The 27,307-nt window shown below is 51.4% G+C and overlaps 1 protein-coding gene across 1 annotated transcript in view; it reads left to right on the forward strand.

Moving 5' to 3' along the window:
• Positions 1–26,469, forward strand: part of HEPACAM2 (HEPACAM family member 2) — a 34,828-nt gene extending 8,359 nt beyond the window's left edge. Inside the window, exons 3-9 of the mRNA XM_020978573.2 lie at positions 1,740–2,024; positions 8,443–8,736; positions 17,197–17,316; positions 17,484–17,508; positions 17,606–17,643; positions 20,615–20,688; positions 21,121–26,469. Of these exons, the coding sequence (XP_020834232.1) occupies positions 1,740–2,024; positions 8,443–8,736; positions 17,197–17,316; positions 17,484–17,508; positions 17,606–17,643; positions 20,615–20,688; positions 21,121–21,237 (953 nt within the window). The 3' untranslated portion in view covers positions 21,238–26,469. The remainder of the gene's footprint in view (positions 1–1,739; positions 2,025–8,442; positions 8,737–17,196; positions 17,317–17,483; positions 17,509–17,605; positions 17,644–20,614; positions 20,689–21,120) is intronic.
• Positions 26,470–27,307: the final 838 nt, after the last annotated feature.

A 27,307-nucleotide genomic window follows, 5' to 3' on the forward strand; every position in this document is an offset into this window, starting at 1 on the left:
TGTTTCTTTCTGGCTGCTTGCAGCACCTTCTCTTTCATCTGGTAATTTTGGAATTTTGCTATTATATTCCTTGGTGTTGTCAATTTGGGATCTCTTTCAGGTGGTGAGCGGTGGATTCTTTCTATGGTTATTTTACCTTCTGGTTCTAGGACTTCAGGGCAGTTTTCCTTTATGATTTCCTGAAAGATACTGTCCAGGCTCTTTTTTTCATCATGATTTTCAGGTAGTCCAATAATTTTTAAATTGTCTCTCCTGGATCGATTTTCCAGGTCGGTTGTTTTACCGATGAGGTATTTTATGTTTTCATTCTATTTTTTTTCATTTTTTTGTTTCTGTTTGACTGATTCTTGCTCTCTCATAGAGTCATTAGTTTCCATTTGTCCAATTCTAGTTTTTAACATTGTTTTCTTCTGTTAGTTTTTGTACTTCCTTCTCCAATTGGCCAATTGTATTTTTGAGGGATTTGTTTTCTTCAGTGTACTTTTTTTCCAGTTTGCCAATTGTGCTTTTTAGGGACTTGTTTTCTTCAGTGTACTTTTTTTCCAATTGGCCAATTGTTTTTTAAGGACTCTTCTACCTCTCTCATTTGACTATTAAAATCCTTCTTGAGCTCTTCTAAGAAGGCTTTTTGGGCTTCAGACCAGTTCATATTCCCTTTTGATGTTGCAGATGTGGGTTTGTTGACAATGTTGTCCTCTTCAGAATTTCTGTCTTGATCTTCACTCTTCTCATAATATGAATCTATGGTATGTTTCTTTTTACTCATGGTGTTTCTTTATTCCCTGGCCTTTAAAGAGATTGAGCTCTCCTGCTGGGGAACAGAGGGCACTGACCCAAGCTTCTTGTGTTGGGAGCCTAGGTCTTGGTCACTGGCTTTGCGTGCTGGGGCCTCTTATGCTGGCAATTGGAGGCTGTAGGTTTCTGGCAGCTTACCTCGTGTTGGGCTGGAATCAGCAAGGCTGGAACTTTCAGGCAATTCTAGGTTGCCTGCTTTTCCTTTCCTTTAGCTTTCTTCAGCTCCTTTTAGATGGGTGCTGCAGGGTGTTTATCTGCCAAACCCACCGTGCTGCTTCCCTTATTTTTGCTGAGGCACTGGGAGACCCTTTGCTGGGCTGCTGCACTACTGTTCCCCATCTTTCTTCTAATTCAGCTGTTCCAGGGTTTTGTTGTTGTCGTTTTTTTACTGGGGTGATATTTTCTGGGTTTTCAAAGGTTCATAGGGGAGGATGAGAGAGATTACCTTTTTACTCTACCATCTTCCGGCTTCCTGGCTCTTGAGGGGCAGGCAACATAAAGAAGAAGGAGAAGAATAGCTAACATTTATATAGTTCCTACTACACAGTGCCAGGCACTGTGTTGAACGCTTTACAATTACTGTCTCGTTTGATCCTGGTAGGAAGGTACTATCCTCATTTTACAGATGAGGAAACTGAGGCGGGGGAAGTGATTTGCACAGGGTCACACTGCTAGCAAGCAGCTGAAGCCACATTTGAGCACCTGTCAGAGGCTAGGATTGTGGGGGATTGGCCAGGGTGACTGAGCCAGTCAGAAATCCTGAGTGGACACCCAGTCTGGCCACAGCTGTCCAAAAGTCAATACCCCAAATGAAAGTGTCCAAGCAGAGGCAATCTCACCAGAGAAGCACTGCAAACCCCATGCCTCTCAGGGACACGCAGAGTGACGGGGAAGGAAGCAGTGACAGATTCAGGGAGAACTCACTCACTGTCTTGGCCTTGCAGATCCTGTGACCAAACCCACCGTGCACACTCACCCTTCCTCTGGGGCCGTGGAGAACGTGGGCAACTTGACGCTGACATGCGTGGTGGGCACAGGCACACGGGTCACGTACCAGTGGCTGAAAGATGAGAAGCCGGTGCAAGCCGGCACGACCTACATCTTCTCTCTCAACCGCAGCATCCTCCACATCGCCCCTGTGACAAAAGCCGACATTGGGGAATTCCGCTGCCTGGCAAGGAACGCCGTCAGCGAGATGTGGAGTGAAGCCCTGGCGCCCGTCATCTACTGTGAGTATTCCGCTCCTCAGAAGGAGGGCACACAAAGAAGGCCAGGCTTGGGCCCACCTATGGGCTCTCCCCTCTCATTTCCTCTTCTGTAAAATGGTGAGGTTGGAATGATTGCCTCTAGGCCTCCTTCCACCTCTAGAACTAGGGTCCCAGGATCCTCTGAGCAGGGTGGTCCAGCTCCTGGCCTCCATGACAGAGCAGAATGGGCTTGGAAGGCCTTCCCTCCTCTCCACCCATTGGCTTTCTGCTCAGCCATTCAGAAGGCACACCAAGGCTCTTTCCTCCGGAAAGCCGGCCTTGATGCCCCACGTTAGGAGCCCAAGTTAGTTACCTTCGGAACTCCCTCCCTTTTCCCCGGAACTCCCTCAGCAGGATGGTCTGCATCTTCAGCTTCTCACAGCACTATGCTGTGGACCCAGTGCGAGGCAAGAGTGTTCCAGGGACAGAGGGACCAAGTCAGGAACTGAGGAAGAGGGGATGCTCCGTTCAGGGAACGAGGCAGACCCATTTGGCAGGAAAAATGGAAATGGCAGAATGGGCCAGACCAAAAAGGTCTTTGGGTATCAAACAGAAGTTTTATATTTGACCCTGGAGGCCCTAGGGAGCCACAGCAGTTCCTATTGAGTAAGGGAGGGACGCTTTTAAAAAATCACTTTGGAGTCTGAATGGAGGATGGGTGGAGGAGGGAGAGCCTGGAGGCAGGCAGACCCCACCCCCAGCAGCTAGTGCAGTTGTGTGAAGCGATGAGGTCCTGCACTGGGTTGGGGGGGGGGGTCCAAAGGGTCAGAGGGTAAAAGGGGCCTACAACCAAGAGCAGCGTTAACCAAATGACAAGGGAGGGCGGCGTCAGTCCTGAGCCTTCTGAATGGCCTGACCCAAGTGGCCACTGAGTCTCTGTCTGCATGGATTTCGCAGCAGGGAAGAGGCGTAGAGGGAGGGGGATGCCCTTGGACTGGGATGCTCAGGACAGGCTGTCCAGGGGGGCAGCAGAATCGCAGGGCAGAGGGAAGAAGGCCCAGGGCCTTCCCAGATGTCCAGAGGCCTGGTCTGGCCCCCTCAGCAGCACCCCTCAGAATCAGCAGCTGCGCTGGGGCCGTCCCTCTTGCCCCCCATGTCACCAGAGGTCAACCTTGGGCTCAGGCCAACTGGGGGAAAGCCAGTCTGACTTCTAGATGGACCTCCTTGCCATGAAAATAATAATTGATGGTAATGACAGCGATGGTGATGATGGCGGTGCAAGAATTCCTATCCCCACCATGCTCCCTGGAAGGGTGAGCCTGTTTTATAAATGAGGAAGTCAAGGCTCAGAGAAAGGAAGTAGGTCAGCCAGGCCACACCATAGGTCAGGGTCTCATCTGGGATTCACACCCCATAGATGGTTGGTGGTCCATATGCTGCCTTCATCATCCTCATGGATGTTCCCTAGGCAGCAGCCCCGAGCCCCGTGGAGGTATATGCAGCCAGGGTGGTGCAGCCAGGAGGGCTCCCTGGGACTGGCTCTCTAGGGTGGCCAGAGAGCTGACTCTCCTATTGGCTGTGCTTCCTCAGGCCTTCTCCTGTATGTGAGGACGCTGGGATGCCCAGCAACTTTGCTAGGCTGGCCCAGGAGGACCTAGGTAGCTCATTGGGCAGGGCCGGTGTGAGACCAGGACTGGGAAAGGATCCCCGGATTGGAAGCTGACTGCCCTCGGCCCCAGGGCTCCCACAGAAGTAAGTCCTTTGTCCAGGGAGAAGTGTCTACTTCCTCAAGGACTGCCCGCTGATGAATCACCTGTTCCCATTAACCACTGGTGACTGCGTGGGCATGGCCACCACCACCCTGCTGAAAGCAGATGGCAGGCGTGGGGTGTCTTAATCACCCTGCACTAGGGAGCGACATCTGCCCTATGGAAACCCTGCAGCCTGTGGGCAGGGATCCTGGGAGGCCCCAACCCATGTCCGGGACAGGGGCTGGCATTCAGCCAGGGTCCCTGGTCATCATGCCTCAGAAATACGGGGCTGGGCTCAGCCTTGTGGTGTTCCCACCAGACTGCCTCCCACAGATGGAAACCCGAGGCCTCCAGGGAGGGGAATATGGAGATCAACACAGAGTGGGAGTGGAAGGGAGCTGGGATTCCCAAAGATCCCATTCCAGGTGGGCACAGCCAGGAAGGATCAGAAGGCCCTCAGGACGGGCCATGCAAACAGCCCCTTTGACAGAAGCGTTCCAAACCTTTCTGGAAGATGGAGGTCACAGAGCAAGCAGCTATTGGACCAAAGTTCCTTCACTGGAGATTAGCTGCCCCAGCTCGAGCCTGAGAGCCGGGGAGTCTGTCTGCCCTTTGGATGGTAAACACTTGCCAAACCACCAGGTGGGGAGACCTGGCAAACATCGGCCCCCCCGGGGCACAGGAGATGGACACTCCGGAAATCCTCTTACAGAAGATTTGTAGGGCAGGCAAGTGTGGGCACAGTGCCTCATCAAACAGTGAGAAGGCAGAGGGAAATGAATTCAAGGCAGCTGGGCAAGAGACCCCTCGGAGGCCCGAAGCCTGGCACAGAGCTTGTGGACTTATCTCCAGGACAGATGCTGCGACTCTGACATCACGGGCTCAGACATGCTTCCAGGAGCAGAAGGATTAATGCAGAAGATGAGAAGCGTGGGAAAATCCGCTGACCAAACGGACCCAGAGAAGCTCTGTGCAGGTGGGGGGCAGCAACATGGTGCTGTGGGTAGTGGGGGTCAGAGGAAGACAGACCAAAGTGGGGAAGAGAAACCTCTGGCTTTTACTATAGAAATATGTAAATGTTTCATTTTTATTAGTGGTACTATTCATATTTAAATCTGTTACTCCAAGGCACTCCACTGACTCAACTGGACTGGTTTCCTCCTGAGGGTCTGAGCCAAGAGGACTCATTTTTTTCTTTGACTCTCTGCCCTGATCCTGGAATGTTATTCCAGGAATGTCTCCAAAACGAAGCTTAGGTCAAGCTAATATCTAGGGCTTCCCAAATGTGGGAAGCAGGGTCCCCAGCTCCTGCCCAGGCACTTAATATGAGTAGCAGTATGCAATGGCCTCCATTTCCCCCTGAAGAAAGTGCATGGGATGCTGGGCACTCAGCAGATGCTCACAGACAAATATGGAAGCATTAAGTATTCAAAGTCCATCACGTTCCCCTCCCCAAGGGTATATGTCCTTGGGCTGCTGAAGAAGGCCTCCCCTTCAAGCCAGATTCCTAGTGTCCCAGCAGTACATGGTTCATTAGCCACAGAGCTCTCCTCTAGTGACACATCTCTCCTTCCTAACAAGCACACTGTTGAGAAATCTTGGTCCTCCCAGAGGCCAGGGCCCAAATGCTTGGACTCAAGAATTTTTTTTAAATTTTCACTGACCCCTTTGGTTTTTATATCACTTCATTTCCCTTCCTCCACCCCAAGAGCCATTCTTTCCAACAAATGATAAAAGAGGACAAAAGGTCAGTTTGTGCAGAGCTAGCCAACCCATCGGTCAAACTCAGGAACTCCTGAACGTGGTGATCATCCATGAAGCAACTCTCAGAACGGGTGCTTCCTTGGTGACCTCCCTTCTCAGGCCAGAAGGTGAGATCCCAAAATAACCCTGCCTGGAAAATTAGATCCTCAATGTCCCCTTCTCTATGCAGGAAGTGGGATTCAGGAAGTATCCTTAAGTATCCCACCACCACCACCAAGGCACACAAGCACACACTGTCTTGTGCTTCTGCTGAAAGTTGGCACCTCCCACCCCAGGACAGCTCTGCTGTTGCACTTGGTTCTGGAAGTCCAATGGGGGAAAGCAAGAGAGAAGCACAATCTTCTCACTCTTACAGACCACAGGGAGGGAGTCAGTCCTTGGGAACCAGAGAAGTCCTTCCCCATGTCCCCTCATGAGGTGGCAAAGACCATGCCAGCCTTCCTGGGAGGTGCCCTCCCACACCCTGCTTTTGCATCAAGGGGAATAGAGAACTCTCCATATTGATTGAGGCCTCCCCAGTCTCTCCTAATATCACGCCAACAGCAAATGACTCAGAGCATTAAGCAAGACTCCTGACCAGAAGGGTCCGCTTTCCCACCTCTGTCATTCCTCAGAGAATCCACTAATCCAGAATCACGGGCCCCTCCGGGAAGAGTCAGGAGGAAACTGGATGGCTCCTCCCATCACTCTCGTACAGGAGGACAAGGGGTCCCAGCCATACCTACATAAATGAGCTCCTCCACAAACCATCTCCCATGCTGCCCGCAAATGTGCAATATTCCCTGGAAGAAAACCCAACAGAGACACCCTTGTTCAATGTAACTTTGATCATAGGTCTCAGATGGGGGACAGAAGGTGCTCACCAAAAGCATGAAGGGGGTCCAGCACCGAGTCTTGGTGGAAAATACTATAGTGATGAGCCATTAAAGGAGACTGAGAAGAAGCAGCCAGGCAGGGAGGGGGGAAGGAGAGAGGAACAAGAGGGAGGGAAGGAGAGAGAAAGACAGAGAGAGAGAGAGAGACAAAGACAGAGAGAGAGGGAGGGAGGGAGAGAGAGAAAGGAGGGAGAGAGAGACGCAAACACAGAGACAGAGACAGAGAGAGAGACAAAGACAGAGAAAGAGACAGAAAGGGAGGGGGGAGAAAGAGAGAGAGAGAAAGAGGAGGGAGAGACAGAGACAGAGAGAGACAGAGAGACAAAGACAGAGAGAAAGACAGACAGAGAGAGAGAGAGAGAGAGAGAGGAGGAGGAGGTGTCATGGAAGCACAGTGTCTATGAGCAGAAGGTGATCAATAGCATCACATGCAGATGGGTCCTCTCTCTTCTCTCTCCTCCCTCTGTCTCTGTCACTGTCACTGTCTGTGTCTGTGTCCGTCTGTCTGTCTGTCTCTCTCTCTCTGTCTCTCTTCTTCTGAAATCCCAGCTCCAAAGCATCACTGTCTCAGTGGACACTCTGGAGACATACCAGGGTTGGACAAGAGGTGAGGCCTCCTCCTCCTCCTTGGGGTGAGCAGCCGAGCTCAATCTGCCTTTGCCAGTCCTGAGCCTTTTGGCTCTGCCGGCGTGTGGGCAGGTAGTGCTGTCCCTCGGGAGGGCTGAAGGCATGTGCTAACCCTAGGATCTGGGCAGAGCTCATTTCTCTGCATATGGCAGGACAGATGCTGAAAGGGGCCTGGCCTTGATGTTGGAGAGGGAGCTTGGTTTTGTCCTCTGAACCAATTCAGGAGCTAAGAGGTGGGACAGTGGTGGGTCCAAGGAAGGCGGGACAGCCTCCCTCTGCTCCTCCTCCTCTGCCCTAGACCACCAGCACCTTTCTCCCAGCAGTGCCGATGGGTCAATCTGAGGGATGGGGGCAGGCAGGGGCGCTGCCAGGGACCCTTTCAGGGAGGGCCTGAGCATTTCCGTCACCTTCAGAGCCCTTTATCCAGCAACTTTCCCGTTCTGCTTGTAATTCCCTCTAGTGGCTCTAATTCCCACACTCCGGGCAGCTTCTCCACCCACCAAAGTCTCCCATCCTACAGCACTGAGTCAGGGGCTGTGGGCCCAAGAGAACTGGCCTGTGGTCTGCAATTAAGACAGTGTGAAGGAGAGATCCTTGCCAGGTCCTCAGCAAGGCTTTGGTATAAAGGTCACCCTGGTACAGGGAGGATTGGCAGCCAGTATGCCCAGAGGCAGAGCACATCACAGGGGTCATCCAGCTTGGCCCCTCACTTTACCAGTGAGGAAACTGAGGTGCAGGTGGGGAGGGGACTTTCCCAAAGTCATACAGCTAAGTAGTAGCAGTGACCAGGACCTCAGTGTCCTACAGGCTCGCCCTCATCACAGAGCCCTAAGCTTAGGGAGCATGGGGGCCTTGGATGCTTACTAGCTGTGTGACCTTGGATAAGTCCTTAACCTCTTTGCCTCAGTTTCTTCAACTGTAAAATGGAGATAGTAAGTACTAGCACCCACCCCCAGGGTTTTCATGAGGCTCTAATGAGATAAAATCTGTAAGATGCCTAGCACAGTGCCTGGCACACAGTAGGTGCTCCACGGACGCTAGCTCTTAGTAGCATTCTTCACAAAGACAATGATAATGACAAATCACGGGGACATTTGTTCCAAGATGACCTTCTTTCCGGGCACACAGCTCAGCAAGGATGGTTCTCCCCATCCCCCAGCTGCAGTTCTGGGTGCCAGCTTTGGGGGGGGCTCTGGCACGACAGCCTGAATTTCAGGCCCATCTGACCTGTGCTTCTTCAGCTCCATGACCAGAGGCTGAGCTCACAGGCTCCACACTGGCTGTTCTAGGGGACAGGCGTGAAGGGGAACCACTGGCCAACCCGATCTGGTGGGCGCCTCAGCCCCTGTTCTCCTCAGCCCCCCCCCAAGTGCTGCTGCCCAGCTAGCCCCTAGACTCGTCCAGCTGACACTCCACTTCTCCTCTGGTCTCCCTCTAATGCAGATGGACCTTATGGACTCACAGTCAATTCTGACCGAGGCCTGAGAGTGGGAGAGGTATTCACTGTTGACCTTGGGGAGGCTGTCCGGTTTGACTGCTCTGCAGACTCCAATCCCCCCAACATTTACTTGTGGATTCAGCGGGACAACAATTCCACCCAGGTGATCGAGCACGGGCCGCACCTGGAGGTTGCTTCAGAGCACATGGGCCGCAGCACCGATTACACGTGCTGTGCCTATAACAACATGACTGGGCGGAGAGGAGAGGCACGCTTCACGGTGATCATCACATCTCTAGGTAAGAGTCCTTGGCCCAGGGAAGGTGCAGATGTGCCTCGGGGGTGGTCGCATACGTGGGCGGCACTCTGACCTCACGCTCTCCATCCCGAGGGCTGTAGGAAGTGTTGAGCAGGGATTTGAGCTCAGATCTTCTAGCTCTGATGCAGCACATGCATGGAAGCTCATATCCTTTCTCTTGGCTCGGGACAGCTTGCTGTCTTAGCCCATTTCCAGCGCTCTTATTATATGTCTGTGCTAGGAAGGGATGGTCCAGGGGGCAGCTAGGTGGCACAGTGGATAGAGCACCAGCCCTGAAGTCAGTAGGACCTGAGTTCAAATCTGGTCTCAGACCAAACACTTGACACGTAAGAGCTGTATGACCTTGGGCAAGTCACTTAACCCCAACTGCCTAAAAAAAAAAAAAAGAAAGAAAGGAAGGAAGGAAGGGATGGTCCAGGCTCAAAGCCAGGGGGACCCAAGCTCAGATCCCCAAGTGGGTATCTGATACTGAATAGCAGTGGCAGCCCAGGCAAGTTACTGAGCCCTGGACAAACTCCCCTGACTTGCAATTCACTCACAGATGGGCCATAGTCTGCCTGAGGGGGGGCAGTTCCCACACTGGGAGCTCCTCATAATCATGGGCAGATGGGTTCCAACGAGTTCTGTGGAGGAGTACGTGGAAGCATTCGCTTCTCTTTGGATCTGCCATTCAGCAGATCTCTCTGCTGGTGCTATCTTCTTGTTCATATCCCTCCATCTCCCCAGGAATAGCAGGAGAAAGCCAAAGACTTGGCTGAAATCTTGGCCTGCTCTAGCTCTATGTCGCCTTGCCCCGAATACTGGCTTGGTAACCTAGTGCTGAACATCTCTTCCTCGTGTAAAGAAAGGCAGCCTGAGAGATTCAGGTATTTCCCTGATCCCACAGGCTGGTGACCCCTTCCCTGAAAGGAAACGAGGCCAGGCTGGCCTGACCATCCCTTCAGAAGGACGTTCTCACGTTTTGCTGATGATTGGAGTTAAGTTCATGGCCTGTAGTTGGAAGATTATACTCTTTTCTTTTTTTTTTTTTTAGGCAATTGGGGTTAAGTGACTTGCCCAGGGTCACACAGCTAATAAGTGTCAAGTATTTGGTCTGAGGCCGGATTTGAACTCAGGTCCTCCTGACTCCAGGGCCGGTGCTCTATCCTCTGTGCCACCTAGCTGCCCTGATTATACTCTTTTCTTTAAGAGACATTTTCCCTTACCAAGTTCTAGTTGTCTCTTCAACCTTCAGTGAATTTCCAAATGGTCTTTCTGCATCTCCAAGGTAAGAGGGGAGCTTGCTGATCATCTGGTCCACCCTGTGCCTAAGCCATCATATATCCTCAAAGTGGTACTTGGAGACCTCCAGGAAAGGCGGAATCCCCTACCTACAGGGATAGCCACCCCCCTTCAGAGCGCATTCCTTAGCAGGAAGTTCGTCTTGATATCAAACCTAACCTGCCTCTCCACAGTCTCCCCCATCGCTCGCAGACCAACAGACCATTTCAGTATTGGAGAGCTTGTCACTGTTAGGAAGGGCGGCTAGGGGATGCCATGCTGCACAGAGAACTGGGCCTGGAATCAAGAAGACTCGTCTTCCCGAGTTCAAATCTGGCCTCCGACACTTCGTAGCTGTGTGACCCTGGGCATGTCACTTAACCCTGTTTGCCTCAGTTTCCTCACCTGTCAGATGAGCAAGGAAAAGGAAATGGCAAACCTCTCCAGTATCTTTGCCAAGAAAACCCCAGGTGGGGCCGTAAAGAGTTGGACATGACTGGCTGGGGTTTCTCTTTTTAACTGTTGGGATATGTTTTCCTTCTGCCACACCTACATTTGTATCCTTAAAGCTTCTCCCCATTGCCCCTGGTTCTGTTCTCTGGGGCCAAATAGGGCCCTCGAGGTAACAGCTTTGCACAGTAATCATGGGATCCCTAAGGCTTCTCTTCTCCAGGCCCAGCCCTCAGGATCATGAGGCCTTTTCACCTCTCTAGCTGCTCTCCCTCCAGAGTCTCCAGCTTATCAAAGACATCCTTCCTAAAACGGGCACGATACTTCATCCAGTGACAGAGAGGGGCTGCGGGCTGGCAGTGAGGGTGGGGGGGACATTTAGAAGGGGGGTTCCAATGTGTGAAGAAGTCCAGGGCTCGAGAGGATTCTGAGCATTGCAGAGGGGCCAGGAGGAGAGTCGGGAATGCAGCCTAAAGAGGAAGAAGGAATACTGTGCTGTCACTTTCTGCCTCTCCCAGAATGGGTTCTGCAGCCTCTACTCCGTGAGTTCCAATGGCCCAGGGAGGAAGAGGTTTAGCATCAGGACAAAAAGATACCATAAGGGCCCTCTGAAGTCCGGGATTCTCTCTGTGCTTCCCAACTGTTTCCACGCCTTGTTTTCTGAGTTTAATGGGGTTTAGGGGATTTTTAGCCATTAGTAGTAAAAAATCCAAATGTAAATTCTAGCCTGGCTTTATTTCCTTTGAATGAAAATTGACCAGAATCTACAGGTTGAGCCTTGTTTCCTTTGCCTGCCCCTTTCCATTAATGTTTAGCCAAAGTATTTCCCTGATGCTACAGGCTCCTAATATTTGATTAAGGTCCGATTACCAGGGACCCCAGATGACTTCAGCCTTCGTGTCAGACAGTTGCCTTTTTGAGAAATCCAACAAACCTGTTTGCCTTGTGCCTAGATCAGCCATCTGTGATGATGGTAAACAAGGGCAGCAGGTGGGTGTGAGGGGAAGGACCAGGAGCAGAGGCTCTGAGGCTCCCGGAACCACAACGGACCATCAGCAGGGCCCTTCCTGGAAACGGGCTGCATTATTCAAGAGCCAGTTGTGGAGGGGGTTAGGGAATGAGCGTTTACAGAGCGCCTGCTATGTGCCAGGCACCAGGCAGAGCACTTTACAAGTGTTATTTGATTCTTACAGCAATCCTGGGAGGTAGGTGCTGTTGCTTCCCACTTTACAGATGAGGAAACTGAGGCAGATAGAGGTGAAGGGACTTGCCTGGGGTCACCCAGCTTGTCAGTGTCTGAGGACAGATTTGCCAGGTCTTCTCAACTCCTGGGCCAGTGCTTTGTGCATTGTGGAACCCCCTAGCTGCCTCTCATTAATTAATTAATTTAGGTTATTCTAACCTAAGCATCCTTCTTAAAGAGAGAGGACAGAGAAGGATGCATTAGAAAGATGGACAGTGCCAACCCAGGGCTCTGAAAATTGCCATCCGTACGCCCAGACAGTCAGCAAAACTCCATTGATTGATGTGATTCTAGGCCTCAGGGTCAAGTTCAGTGACCCCAAGTAAGAAGGATGCACACACCCTTGGAGAATAACGGTCCTGAAACTCCTCCTCCTGTCCAGTTGGTCCAAGGTGACCACGAGAGATGCTTCCAGTAACCAAAGGCATCAGAAACACTTCTTGCTTTTGATTGTGACCCTGGTCACGTCCCAGTGACTTGGGGGAGAAATCGTGCACTGGAATCGATAGGGAGAGAGACTCATCTCTCAGGTGAGTCCAGAGGCTTCAATGAGGATCACTGGGAATTGCTACCTTAGTATTTCTGAGCATCCCCAAAGGGCAGGTTATGCCTTAGGATGACCTTCCCCATGGGCTCCTTTTATGGGATGCTACATGCACCATGAGATGTCCATGGGCCTGTGATCTCCTCAGCGAGGGCCATCCCCCATCCACGGCTCCTCCTCTTCCCTCTGTATGCAGGAGGCCTCCCTGAAAGCTGCCGAGGTCTCACTGAAGGAGACTGCCCCCACCCTGCTCCGGTCAAGTTGCTCAAGAGTTGTTCTAGCCTCTTTCCCATCCTCAGGGTCTCCCACCGTTCAGATTCTTCAGAGATCTTGGTGCTCCATGTTCTGCAGCCACCCAGCCCCACGGAGGAATTGTTTGTGTGAAAAAGCTGGGATCATTCCCCAAGCACCAACTCTGGGGGGTGCCCTTGCCCCTGCGGTGTCTGTCCCAGACCCGTGGACCGCTGTGGCGGCATCGTGGGCTGGTGGCAAACGGCTGTCTGTAGTCTGGACGGCGAGTCTCCTTCCTCCATTTGGTTTCTCCCACGTGGATGATCAGGGCGTCGGCCTCACTCAGAAAGCTCCTCTCCGTCCCTGTGCTTGGGCCAGCGAGCAGCCAGGAGCTTCTGGACGCCCTGGCCAGGGAAGCCCTAGGCAGCCTCCACCAGGATGGGAGCAAGCTCCAAGTTTGACTTCCGTCCTGAAGATGATTGAAAAGTTGTCTACAGTGCTGCATGTTTCTTGTATGAGTGTCTTGTATGACTTCAGCATGTTGAGCCACTTCCATTAATTTAGTAATTGTTCTTCCCTGTTATGCCACTTGGCCAACCCTGTTCCTCAGCTAGTCCAGGCTTTTGAAATATTCATCTATGGCTGCTTCAGATTCGTCTGCCATTCCCAAATCTCTGCCAAGTGACCTGAGTACTTCTGAATCTGTGCCGACCCTGGAGAGGGGTCTCCTCCCTTCTCAGAGGGTCTTCTCCAGCCAGGTTGTCTGGGCCATCCTGTGGTCTTCATTTTGTGGTCAGCTGTGTCCTCCAGCCTTGGGCACTGCTTCCTTCCGCTGGGGTTCACACTGACTGGGCTGGGGGTGGTAAATGCTTGTTGACTGACTGGCTAACCGACCAGAGGGTGAGGCAGCTCCCCTGTGACCTGGGAATGCCAGCCACACCATGTGGCTGTCTTGGATGAAGGGCTCCCGAGCTCCTCTTGTCTGTATTTGCATAGGCGGTTTAATTTAATTTGCTTAACTAAGGTCAGGCACAGAGGGTTTACACTGGGGACTTTGGGAAATGGACCAGTCACTGATGAGTGAGGAGGGAAGCACCTGGGGGAGATGGTGAGATAGACCACCAGGACCGGGCACGCAGGGACAATGAGAACCCCAAGAGCAGCACAGCCCTGGCTGCTGCCGCCAATATCCTGGCCCACAACACAAGGCCAGGAAAGGAGCAAACACTCAGTGAGCAGGCAAGAGAAGCCAAAGAAGGGAACCCAGAGCACAGCAGGGGCCCCCAGGACAGGCTTTCCTCAGTGGACAAAAGACTCCTGGGCAGCACAGGCCTGTCCACCTTCCAGCACTGACCAAGGCTACTCTGGACAACTAGGGGTGTCCCCAGGGGCTTTGGCAGCAAGAGGACAAGGAGCCCACTCAAAGTCTCTGCTCTGACCTGGGTGCCTTGGACCCTGGGGCCACAGAACTTGGAGTCAGAGGACCTGGGGAGAGCTGTGTGACCTTGGACAACTCTGAGGCCCCCTGAGTCTCACTTTCCTCCTCTGTAAAATGAGCTGGTTAGATTTGACAGACTCTGAGGTCCCTTCCAGCCAGGGTTCGTGGAAAGAAGAACAGAGAGAGAGGGAGAGAGAGGAAGGAGAGAGGAGAGAGGAGAGAGGAGAGAGAGAGAGAGAGAGAGAGAGAGAGAGAGAGAGAGAGAGAAGAGAGAGAGAGAGAGAGAGAGAGAGAGAGAGAGAGAGAGAGAGAGAGAGAGAGAGAGAGAGAGAGAGACAGAGAGACAGAGACAGAGAGAGACAGAGAGACAGAGAAGAGAGACAGAGAAGAGACAGACAGACAGACAGACAGAGGAGACAGACAGACAGGGAAGAGAGAGACAGATAGAGGGAGAGAAGAAAGAGATGGGGGGAGAGAAAAACAGAGAGAGAAAGGAGGGAGAGGAGAGAGAGAGGAGAGAGATAGACAGAGACAGAGAAGAGACAGACAGATGGACAGAGACAGAGAGAGAGAGGAGAGGGGGGAGAGAGAGACAGAGAGAGAGGAGAGAGAAGAGAGACAGAGGAGAGAGAGAGGAGAGAGAAAGGGAAAGAGAGAGACAGAGAGAGAGGAGAGAGAGACAGAGAAGAGACAGACAGACAGACAGACAGACAGAGGAGAGAGAGACAGACAGACCGGGAAGTGACAGAGAGAGAGAAGAGAGAGAGAGATGGGGGGAGAGACAGAGAGAAACAGAGAGAGAAAGGAGAGAGAGAGAGAGAGAGAGAGAGAGAGAGAGAGAGAGAGAGAGAGAGAGAGAGAGAGGAGAGAGACAGACAGAGACAGAGAAGAGACAGAGAGAGAGACGGGTGGGAGAGAGAGAGAGAGAAACAGAGAGAGAAAGGAGAGAGAGAGGAGAGACACACAGAGAGAGACAGAGAAGAGACAGACAGACAGACAGAGGAGAGACAGACAGACAGACCACAGACAGACAGAGAGACAGAGAGAGAGAAGAGAGAGAGAGACGGGGGGGAGATAGAGAGAGAAAGGAGAGAGAGGAGAGAGACAGACAGAGAAGAGACAGACAGATGGACAGAGACAGAGAGAGAGAGGAGAGAAAGGGGGGGAGAGAAACAGAGAGAGAGACAGAGAAGAGACAGACAGATGGACAGAGACAGAGAGAGGAGAGAAAGAGGGGGGGAGAGAAACAGAGAGACAGGGAGGGAAAGAGAGAGATAGAGAGAGAGAGGAGAGAGAGACAGAGAAGAAACAGAGAGACAGAAAGAGAGGAGAGAAAGAGAGGAGAGAGAGAAGGGGGGAGAGAGACAGAGAGAAACAGAGAGATGAGAGAGAGAGAGACATAAAGACGAGAAGAGACAAACAGACAGACAGACAGAGAGAGGAGAGACAGACAGGGAAGAAAGAGACAGAGAGAGAGAAGAGAGAGAGAGAAAGGGAGAGAGAGAGAGAGAGAGAGAGAGAGAGAGAGAGAGAGAGAGAGAGAGAGAGAGAGAGAGAGAGAAAGAGTGAGCACTTGGTCCTTGCCCTGGTAAGAGAGCTGCCCCTCCACATTGCAAAGGCCTCCTTCCAACTCCAGCAAATATAGGCCAGTGACATGTATAGAGTCTCCAAAGGAAAATCTCTGTGAAAATCCAAGTGGGCTTAGCTGTGAGGCTGTGGAGGGTTCTGGGTGAGTAGGCCAGCTGATCCTCACAACAACCCTAAGAGATTTTGCAAATGAGGCAGACAGGGGAAGTCACTTGCCTAGGGTCACACAGCTAGTAAGTATCTGAGGCCAGATTTAAACTCAGGTCTCCCTAACTCCAGGACTAGTGCTCTATCCACTGGGCCACCTAGAGAAGGCAACATTATTTTAAAGGTATTGAGAAATCCATTCTCAAGATATCTAAAAGAGGGAAGGATACCAGAAGTTTGGAAGCATATTGTTACCAAAAATCGGTCTCTGCCTCCCTAGCCATAGACCTATTTTCCCCTCCTATATAAAATGTCTGTAAAAATCATCAGCACCCATCCTGAGGGCACCCCTGATACCTTCATAGCTTAAACAAGGTAGGAGAAGGAGGCAGGCAGGCTTCTGTCAATGTGATTCTATAGCAATCATAGAATGGACTGTAACATGTGAAGGAGAAAGAGCTTGCTGTTTGGTGACTTTCAAAAAGGATTTGACTCCGTAGAGGAAATGCTTCCCTAAAGATTCCTGGTCCACAGAGTGTCCCCTGTGCCTATGTCAAAAACCATCCACAAGGCCCTGAAGAAGCACAGACAGTGTCTGGTTGGCTGGCTCTCTGGTTACCGACAGAAGCATGAAGCCGCCGCGGGCTCCCTCGGGGGCGTTTGCTGATGCAGGGTACGTCCCTGAAGAATCCACAGGGAAGAGGGAGTCCTGGGATCCTTCACCTGGGCCCCATGGAGACAGTTCAGGAGGTCAGTGAACCTGGATGGGAAAACAATTCCATCCTTATTTTCATTAACCTCTAGCTGCAATTTAGTGTTCCACTCAGTTAGTTAAAAGTGTGACTCTGAGAAGGGGTCCATAGGCTGTATCAGACTGACTGCTGAAGGTCTCTAGGATACAGAAAAGTACAGCACTCTGCTGCTGATGGCAAGGGCCTCTAGATGCTTCAGTTTGCTGATTACATTTTCTTTTAAGGTAATTGGGGCTAAGTGACTTGTCCAGGATCACACTGCTAGTGTCAGGCACTTGGTCTGAGGCCAGATTTGAACTCAGGTTCTCCTGACTTCAGGGCAAGTCCTCTACCCACTGCACCACCTAGCTGCCCCTTGCTGATTACCTTTTCCTGGTTGTATTAAGCCCTGCAACATTGCAGAGGCTCCAAACAAGCTGTCCCACTCAAAGGAGGTTGGCCTAACCATGCACTTGAGAAAAACCAAGTGGATGAAGATGGCCTATTGTCCATCCAATGAGAGCTAGAGGAGATGGCATAGTGGGAGTCCGTGTGTATCTATCTCTTGGACAGGCACTGCTAGGCCGAGGAATTGGCCCAGAACTGAAAAGCAGGTAAGTGGGGCCAAAACATGGGCCCGCGGTCTAGCACCAACGTTGTCTTGGGGGTGCGTTGGGGAGAGCACATTTCCTTCCTCCATCCCACGTCCTCAGCAGCACGGACGCCTCATCACCCCTCAGCGTGGCTGCCCCGGGGCCGGGCTGTGTCGCAGAAGTGCTCAGAGTCCCTCGGGTCCATTCTTTCCCCAGGACTAGAGAAGGTCACCAGCAAAGGCAAATCATCCTTGGCCATCATCACGGGCATCTCCGTGTTCCTGATCGTCGCCATGAGCAGCCTCTTCTTGTGGAAGAAGTGCCGACCTTACAAAAGTAGGGGCGAGTTTGTTTTGAAGAATTTCCTGGCTGTGTTCCTCGTAGCAAACGTGACTCACTATGGTCTCTCTCTCTCTCTCTCTCTCTCTCTCTCTCTCTCTCTCTCTCTCTCTCTCTCTCTCTCTCTCTCTCTCTCTCTCTCCCCCTCTCTCTCCCGGCTGCAGTCATCCACCAGGGGCGCACAGGCAGGTAAGGACTCGGTCACGGCTATCTTGGTCCTGAAGCACGATGTCGAGGGTATTTCCCATTACACAAAATCACGCACGTGTCTGTTTCTTTTCTTCAGGTCAGAATCCGAATACGGGAAAGCGCAAACGTTTTCAGGTGACAAGCTGCATGAGACATGAGATGGTTGGGGTTGTTCCAGGTCCCGGGGCGGCCTCCATTCGGCCATTAGGATTCTCTAGCCCCCAAGGGCCCCAGCAAATGCCCCAGCTTCAAACGAGAGGGCAAAGGGGGCTGCTGACAGCTTCCTTCTCTTGTCAGCCATCGAGAAGGCTCCGCCATCCCCTGGCACTGTCTCTGTCTGTGACTGGGAGCCTCGGGAGGAGATGGAGGCTTCCCGAGTCTGCTAGGAGAGTCAAGCTGAAGGCTGTTGGCCATCTCTACTTGGAATGAGGAGCCCTTTCTGGAGGTTACAGAGGAGGAGCTGAGGGAGGTGGGAGGTGTCCGTGCAGCCTAGGGCCTAGGTACCCCTCTACACACACACACACACACACACACACACACACACACACACACACACACACACACATCTCTGAGGGGGACTCTCAGCTCTGAGGGCTTTTTGCATCTGAGCTGCACCTATGTGCAGGTGAGAAGACACTCATGAAGGGATAGCATCAGGTCTCCTAAGATCGCTCAGCCAATGGCACAGTAGTGATGTGGGGGCATTTTCAGATTTAGTTCAATCCAATTAGACCGATATTTATTAAGTGCCTACCATGTACAAGGCATACAAAGACAAAAATTAAGTAGCTCCTCCCTTCAGGAAGCTCACAGTCTACTGGGGTGAGTCAGCCTGTATGTATATGGAGGACCCAGGAGGAGAGCCCTGGGCCCTTCTCCTGCTCCCTCCATCTGCATCATCTGTCCCAGAGGCTCTGTTGGGGTGTTCTCCCTGCCTCCAGGTCCTTATTCCTCTTTCCTCCAGGGGATCAGTCCCTGCTTGGGTCCTCCCTCCCCTCAACCTCTGCCTTCATACAAATAGAACCTCATCAAGGGTTGACATCAGTGGGAACATGCCTCTAGAGTTCATCAGTGTCCCAAGACTTGTCTCCTCTCCACCCCAGGCACCCACAGGGATGGTCAGACCTTCAGTGTCACCCTCATGGCCATGGCCATGCCTGTAAAGGGCTCTGAACTTCCCCTCTCCTCTCCTTCCACCCCCACCCCCTCTGCCTCCATGCTTCTCACCTTAATCTCGGTGCTCTCTGCAAACCCCAGCCCTTTGCTGCTCTGGCCCACCTCACACCCCAGACAGGACCTTGCCCTCCATCCTGCGTCCCTCTGCCCCTCATCCAAGCCTGAGTTCTTCCCACAATCTTCTTCCTTCATCCCTAGACTGCTGGATCACTACAAATGCATCTGGTTTCATCTCCACTTGACCCTCCTCGTGGGCAAACAGCCCTTCCTCTTCTCTCTGGCCGAGGACTCTCTGCTGCTGTGGCTCTTGTCTCCCTGATCCCCCACTTGGCCCTTCTTGGTGCAGCCCTGCCTTCCTCTCCACCTCCCGTCAAGTGGCCAGGCCTTGGCCTTGCTGACATAACCCAGCACCCTCATGGGCTCTTGTCCTTGCTGCCCTGATCTCTCGCCACCCCACCCCTCGTGGCCTCCTCTTTGGCCTCCACCTGTGGACTCTACTAACATATTAAACATGGACTCCCATGGCCTGCATTCCATTTGTGGCTTCTGACCCACTTCTGACCACCGCTCTTAACTGGTTGTCCCCTTCCTTGTCTCTATTATGGAGTCATACTCATCTCCCCAGCAGTCTGCCCTGGGAGACTCTTAGGGACCGCACCAGCTATCACTGCTACATAAACAAGTCCCAGGTGATGTGACTACCCAGCCCTTACCTCTCTCGAGCTCCTTCAGCACTTGCCTTCTGGATAGTTCCTGAGAATCTCATTTGCAACTCAGACCTGCTGCCCTTTCTCCGCAGTTCAAACTCATCCTTTCAGAGCTTCCCTTCGCTCTTCTCTCCATCGCCGGCCAAAGCTGTGCAGCTTGTCTCCATCCGCTGCAGAGTGACCACCATCCCCTCTTCCCTGGACGCATGGCCTCCTAACTGACCTCCCTGCCTCCAGCCTCCCCTCTCCTTCTTAGTTCTGACTATCGCACCCTTGCCCAAAAAGCCTCAGTGGCTCCTGTACCCTTTAGGATACAACACGAATGCCTTAGCCTGCTTTTTGAAGCTCTCCACTGTCTATCTCCAAGCTCTTTTTCCAGATTTTCTCATGATTTTCTTTCAGTCACTCGAGATCCCAGCCAGAATGTCCTGTTCCCTTAGCTCCCACTTCCATGCCTTTGCACACGCTGTGCACCAACTGTAGAAGGTGTGCCCTCCTCACCTCTGCCCTGTAGAGTCCTCGTTTTCTGTCACAGCCACAGATGCCGCTCACTGTTTAAAGCCTTTCCAGCCTCATTGAGGCTGCCATCACCTACCCGCGGGCCCCAACCTGCCCTGTCAGCCTTATTCCTCATCACTCTTCTCCACATGACTTGCATTTCCTCACCTACTAGGTGCCATCTCCCACCGCCGGGCCTTTGCACTGGCATCCACCCACCCCTTGAAGGCTCACACTCCTCCCTTGCCTCTCCTGCTGCTGACACCTCCCCATCCCCCATTGGCCTTGCATTCATGTGCATTCACAGATGCACAGATGGTATCGCAGTGAAGGAGATGAGAGCGTGCATTTCTGCAGCTATCATTATTAGCTCCATTTTGTAGATAAAAAGATTACCAGTGGTCACACAGTTGGTCAGTGTCATGGGGTAGGATTTGAACCCAGGTCCTGATTCTAAGGCCAGTATTGACCACTGCTCCACATTGCCTGCTATCAAAAGGCAAAGGAGACTGCACCAGGTACACAGGAGGCATTTAACTATTGATTGACTCCCTGATCTTCCATAGTGAGCGCTGTCATCCTCATGCTTCCCCCTAATCATTTCCCTCCGTCCATCGTGTTTCCCCATAGAATGGAAGCTTCTTGAGGGCAGGGGCATCCTATACACAGTAGGTACTTAATCAGTGCTTGATAGATCGTCTAGGAAACTCTGACCTTTCTTTCAGGCCACGAAGATGCCCTGGCTGACTTTGGGATCTATGAATTTGTTGCCTTTCCGGAGCCTTCCACTGCTCCCAGGGTGAGTATGTGTGGGTGGGGGGGGGAAGGGGGGAGGAAGCAGGAGGGTGGGGGAAGGGGGGAGAGAAGTTAGACCTCCTTTGCTCCTTCCTGGCAATGAGCAGAGACTTGGAGCTGGGCTCAAGCAGAGGAGTCTGACACCTTTGAAGACAGCCTGGAGACAGAGTCTCTGGCTGGTGGCAGGGCTCCCTGAGCCTGGCTCAGGCCAGATCTGAGCTCCCCAGGCCCCGAGGAGGCATGTCCCCCAGAAGGCTCCCAGGTGCACAGGAGCTGGCCCAGCCCAGTGAGAGGCCCCTAGTGGTGTCTGGCACAATTAGGCTTTTGGCCTGGTCACAGCCTGCTGGGCCACTGGGTACCTGTGTGGCGATGCCTGTGCCCGGCCCATCCCAATTGATGACTCAATGCAGGAATCCTCTATTGATCTATCTTTTAGATACCCAGCAGGCCCATTTGTGGCTCTGAGTGGAGCCCCCGGCAGGAGGTCCACGGCACCATATATGAAGTTATCCAGCACGTCCCTGGACAGGAGCAGCAAGGCCATCCAGAGTAACTGGGAGCCTAGGAGCCGTGGTCAGGCCAAAAAAAGGCAGCCACAGCCCACAGCCATATTCTGCCCCAGAAACTCATTTCTAGTCTGGGGCACATCCCAGCTGTGGCATCAGGGGGAGACCCTGTGAGAACAGCTACGGTGCCTTCAGGGCCTCCATCGTGGAGGCCAGCTACCCCACCCCCGACTTCAACCCCTCCATCCTCCATCCTCCCGAACAGACCAGACTCATCCAGACGTTCATCTACGGGGTGGAGACATGGCCACCACGCCTGCCACTCCCCTGACTTTGATGTTCCCTTGTGCTGAGTAATTAATCCATGCCTGAAAATGCCAGGGGAATGGGCTGCAGTTTTAGCTTGGTGGGTGGGGACCCATCACTGTAGGTGGGAAGGAGAAACTTCTTCATTGTCCCAAGGTCACAGATGCCATCCTGTCTAAAAGCTTTGACCCGAGGTCATTCTAGGGTGGGCACTCTGAGGTAGATGGACAGTCCCACCTGGACTGGTTCCCGGACCCCAAGCCCTAACCCAAGGTGGGTGACGGCCTGCTCCTTCCTTGTCTAAGTCAAGGCTGCCTCCTTCCCCAGAGTCCTCCTCCCCTACTCTTCTCTCTTCTTTTCATTCTCTTTCCACCCCCAAGAAGCTGTTCCTGTTGCCTGAGAGAATAGTGGAGTGACAACTCTGTGTCACTCCACTCATTACAGGTGATTCACGTGGAGAACCAGGGAAACATAGCCAGCAATTGTAAAGTCTTGGGCAAAAAACCAAGCCTGCCGTCTAAGGGCACAGCTGATGTTTTCATCACCCTGGCCAATTAAAAGTCAGTTTCCAAAGAGAAAGGAAGTTGGGGAAATCAAGAAGGTTTCTAATAATGAGATCTGCATTTGTGGCTCTCAGTTTAAAACTTAGAAATCATAGCTGTGGTCAGGAATAGGAAATGCCTAAAAAGGGCTGGTATAAATAGATTTACTTGGAGTCTTGCACATCTGTTCTGCCTTCATGGCTTTGCAATGAAGACTGAAGGAATTATACTTATCTGCACATACATACCAAGGGAAACCTGTCTCTCCTGGCTTCGTCTGAATTCCTTCATGGGAGCCTAAAGCCTTTCCCTCTGGGCATAGGGAAATTCTGTTTACCTTTTCTGTGGTGTTGTTTTAAATGTCTGATTTGTCTTTATGGACACTACACCAATGGTGTCCTTGTTGGGAGTACTGTAAGAAGGAGGCAACCGAAGGGGAAACATCCTCACAGAGGAGATCAAGACAGATCTAAAACTGTTTTTTTTTTTTTTGTCAAAAGCTCTGTCTCTGGCTGGGGACTTGGAGCTAAAAAAAGAAAAAGAGAATTATCTATCTTTGATACTTCTTCCCAGAGTGGAGAAAGAAAATTTTTACTGGGAAATCACTCTGGAAAATCAATCAGGAGAAGGGTGAAGGGCAAATAGGAGTTCTTGAACAGCTGTGATCACCACATCATCTCTTTCATGCTGCTTCCTACTCATGAGAAGAAATCTAGGAATCTGAGGAGAGCTTTGTTAAGGAGGATTAATGAAGGGAGAAGCAAAAGTAACATTATCATGGCCATAGACTACAGACCACACAGGCAGAAAGAGGAAATAGATGAGTTCAGAAAACATCACAGATCCAGTATGGAGTGAGTATAGTGACAAGATACATCCATTATTCAGACACAGCGTCAGAGACCAACTGTCTCCTTTTGTAGATGAGGAAGCAGAAGCCGTGGCAGGCAGAGCCAGGATTTGAAACAAGTTGCTTTGATTCTCAGGCTTTATGAGTGTGCAGAGCTTCTCTCTGCCAAAAGCATGATGCCTTACCTTATCAATAAGGTCACCCTTTGGAAGACAGATGATAGATAGGCCAATGGACCATGTATTGAGTGTTTACTATATGCCAAGCACTCAGGATGCAAATCCAAGCAAGGCAGTTTCTGTCCTCTAGGACAGTGGTGACAAACTCCAATCCAGATAATTCTGTGGGCCACAAATTAACTTAGAAAACCACCAATTAATATGATCTCTGTTGAATCATATTTTTCTTTATTTTGTTAGACATTTTCCCATGACATTCTAATCTGGAGTTTGGGGGGCCTGTGGGCTATGGGTTTGATATGAGTTGACATCTCTGTATAGGAGAAGACACATGAACAGAAGCCAGGAAAGGGAGGGAGGGTGTGAGACTGTGCATACAGCCCCTCGGTTTGGACCTGGTGGCTGGGAAGCAAAGGAGAGGATTGGTTCTGGGAACAAGGATGTAAAGAGACCTCAGCTTTCACGCTTCCAGGGTGGAGTCCAAGTGTCTTGTATGGAAGAGATGGGGATGCAGGCTGGAGTGGAAGCTGAGGAAAAAAACAGGGGATTGTCTCTGACAAGGAAGGTCAGGGCACTGGGATGGAAAAGATGGGACCTTTGGCTAGAAGTGACCAGTCCGGAGAGCTGGGCATAGTGGGACATAACCCTGGATATTGGGAGAGATGTGTTCACAGATGACTTTTCTAGATAGGAAGGAAATACAGGGTGCCAGGGCTTAAGATTTCACAAGAGACGTGGTCACATATGGGATAGATAGCTTTCAAGAATGCAGTTTGTTGGGTTTTTTTTGGCTAGGCAATGGGGTTAAGTGACTTGCCTAGGGTCACATGGCTAGTAAATGTCAAGTGTCTGAAGCCGGATTTGAACTCATGTCCTCCTGACTCCAGGGTCGGTGCTCTATCCACTGCACCACCTAGCTGCCCCATTTCTTCTTTTGACATATTACCAAGACTTGAAGATCATAGAAATGCTGTGTAACACCTGTCTCACAAAGCCCAACAGAGGCTAGAGTTACTGGTACTATAGCTTTAAGAACCAGAAGGAATGTTGAGGGTTTAGCAATTGGAGCTGAGTAGCTTTTGAGAAAACTGGAGAGAAAGAGTTAAGGAGATGGTTTCAATAAAGCAATCCATCAAGAAAGCTAGACTTTGTCCTCAAGGGGCTTGCAATCTAACAGGGGAAGACAATACATAAAAAGAGAATGAAAAGGGAGAGGGGGAAGAGGCATCTGGTGTAGGGGCAGTGGGCAATGAAGAGAGGCTGGCTGGGGCCCTTCCCCAAATGGATATTCAGGAGTTCACAGCTCCGCCCTCCAGATCAGCGAAGGGACCAAAGACAAGGGGATCTGGCAGGATAGCAAGGGCTCCCAATGAAGGAGAAGTCCACAAGTGTGCAGAATGTTGGTGGCGGTCCTCTGTGCTTGAAGACCAAAATGGCATCGCGATGTGGGGGTCAGGGTGCAGTGCATCCGATTGTGGCTGATCAGACCAAGACGCGCTCGGGAGGCTCTGCCACAGGGCAGGCACAAATGATCCACGTGAACATCTGGGGCGGTGACGGCTCTAAGTGTGCGTTTCTCACATTTGTTTTGAGCTACTGCCATTCTGCCTCGCTCACGCAGCACAACGCCTTCTCTGACGAGGACATGACGTGCTGAGTGGTCCTGTGCCAGCGTCTCCCATGTCGCACACTGGATTCCAAAGTTCTTCAGAAAGATCTTGAGAGTGTCCTTGTATCGCTCCTTCTGACCACCATGTGAGCACTTGCCTTGTGTGAGTTCTCCATAAAACAGTCTTTTAGGCAAATGCACACTTGGCATTTGAACAATGTGGCCTGCCCATTGGAGCTGTACTCTCTGAAGCAGAGTTTGAATGCTTGGCAGTTTAAGTTCGAGAAAAGACCTCAGTGTCCAGTATCTTATCCTGCCAGTTGATCTTCAGAATCTTCCTAAGACCATTCAGATGGAAGCGATTCAGTTTTCCGGCATGGCAGGGTCTAGGTTTCACAGACATACAACGAGGTCAGCACAACGGCTCTGTAGACCTTCAGTTGAGTAGGCAGCCTGATACCACTTCTCTCCCACACTTTCCTTTGAAGCCTGGCAAACACTGAGCCAGTTCTGACAATGCACATGTCAACTTCATTATCAGTGTTTACATCCCTGGAAAGCATACTGCCAAGGTAAGGGAACCTATCTACAGCATTTAAAACATCTCCATTTGTTGTAGAGTGTAGCAAGGTAGGAAATGAGGGGGTTAGGGGTTAAATGGTTTAAGAGACGTCAAGAAGACAGAGAGAAAAAGGATGAGGAGATCAGATGTGACTCTAGTCCCAGTGCTCAAAGTGAGGACTCTGGCTGTGATCCTTCTGACAGCCAGAAATCTATTTGTGTCCATTATTATTGGCAGTTTTGTTGATAAACTGCATAGCTGGTAACCTTAATATTGATTTAATCCAGTAGTTTGGAGAATTATAAAGATATGAAGCAGGTTTTGATGGGGTTGGGGCTCTGAGCTTAATTGATTAATCAGTGACAGAGATGCTGCAATTTAGCAATTAATGAGAAAATATCCAATCATACCTCTGTATGAGTTTCTACAAACTCAGGATGTTGAGAATGAATATGGTAAAAGGCAAATCAAAAGCAAATTTGGTTGGGAAGACCCACAAAAACCTGATAGAGGTAGGTGAGCAGATGTCACCAAGGGATCACCTCTCACCCTGTTCTTGTGGACACAAAGAGACATGAGGTACTCCAGGTGAGAAGCCTCCTCTCCCCCAAATCCCATTTCATTACGTCTGTCTCAGCAGCATCTCCCACCTCCTTCCTCCTCTCTCTGCTCCCTCAGCTTGTGACAAGCTGTAATCCTCGCTCACCTGGATGATGGCTGTAGTTTGCTAGCTGGTCTTCCTGCCTCCAGCCTTCCTCCTCTTTACTCTATCCTCTCTACAGCTGCCAAACTGATGTTCCTAAAGCAGATGTCTGACCCTATCATCCCTTTCTGTGGCTCCCTGCTGACCTGAGGATCCAATACCCTTTCCAGCCTTATTTCACACACTGGTCTGCCCAAAGTCTGAGCTCTAAGAGTCACCACAAATGAGTTGCTATCTGCCTGGAAGGAAGTTTCTCCTGGATTTCCCGGTGATTTGTGCTGACCTTGCATAAAGAAGCCCTTCTCCAGCCAAATGGGCATCTCTTTCCTGCGGGTGAGGCAGGAACTGCTGTAAGCCTCCAGGTGGGGTGCCCCAGCAGCCTTCTGCAGCTGACACAAAGCTACAAGCATACCATGCAGGTTTTTGTATGCTTCATTTAAAATTTTGTTTCCAATTAGCAAAAATCAATGTTTATCTCCATACCCTTCCCCCAAACAGGAAAAGTCAAGAAAATAATTTCCACATTGACCACGTGTCTCACTGTTTGCTGTTCTCTCGTAAACGAGGCCAGCTGACTGAGCTGACTGAGCAGGAGTTCACTGAGGCAGGATCCAACTCAGTGGGGGACCAGACTTGGACGAGACCCCGTGTCCGGCCCTCAGTGTGACCATGGGCTTTCTGGCAGCCACTCAAAATGGCCAGGGATCCCGATAGGCAAAGGGGCTCATGCTCCGCCAGGAGTGATACCTCGCTATATCGTCTCCTCAGTCATTATCTCTTTGTAAAAAAGGGAATGGATAATGACTGCCAACAGATGAGTGAGACTGGTATGGAGGTACCACACCAGGGGCTCCAGCCAACTGTATCAGGACACCCCAGCCCTTTGACTTTGTGGTTACCCCTAGGACCAGGGGAAATGCAGCCAGCCTCCCAGGGATCCAACCTGGTTGTGGAAGCAGGAGTTGGGAAAAGGACCCCCGGAGGCCAGAAGGTGACATCCATGAAGGGGAAGGGGCTGCATGAGCAGACAAAACCCCCCAGAGATAGCTGGACACCAAAGCTAGTGTTTCCTACTTTCTAGCTGAGGAAATGCCTCCCCTCCTTTGGGATGGAGCCGGCAGGATCCCAGGGAGGGTACATCACTGCTTCCACCAGTGGGGCTTTCACCCTTCAGTGGGGTGCCCCGGGTGTTGGTGTTGCTTTCAAGTCCTTTCTCTGGCCTCTACCGGACATATAGCTTCAATGTGCATTTCTCTATTAGTGGCTTTGAGCCTCTTTTTCCATTTAGCTATTGAGAGCTCAGATTTCTTCCTTTGAACACTTTCTGCCCGCATCCTCTGACCGCTTATCCCCTGGTCTTGGGGTG

This window comes from Phascolarctos cinereus, unplaced genomic scaffold (assembly GCF_003287225.1).
Source record: "Phascolarctos cinereus isolate Bilbo 61053 unplaced genomic scaffold, phaCin_HiC Scaffold_4;HRSCAF=312, whole genome shotgun sequence".
Lineage (NCBI taxonomy): Eukaryota > Metazoa > Chordata > Mammalia > Diprotodontia > Phascolarctidae > Phascolarctos > Phascolarctos cinereus.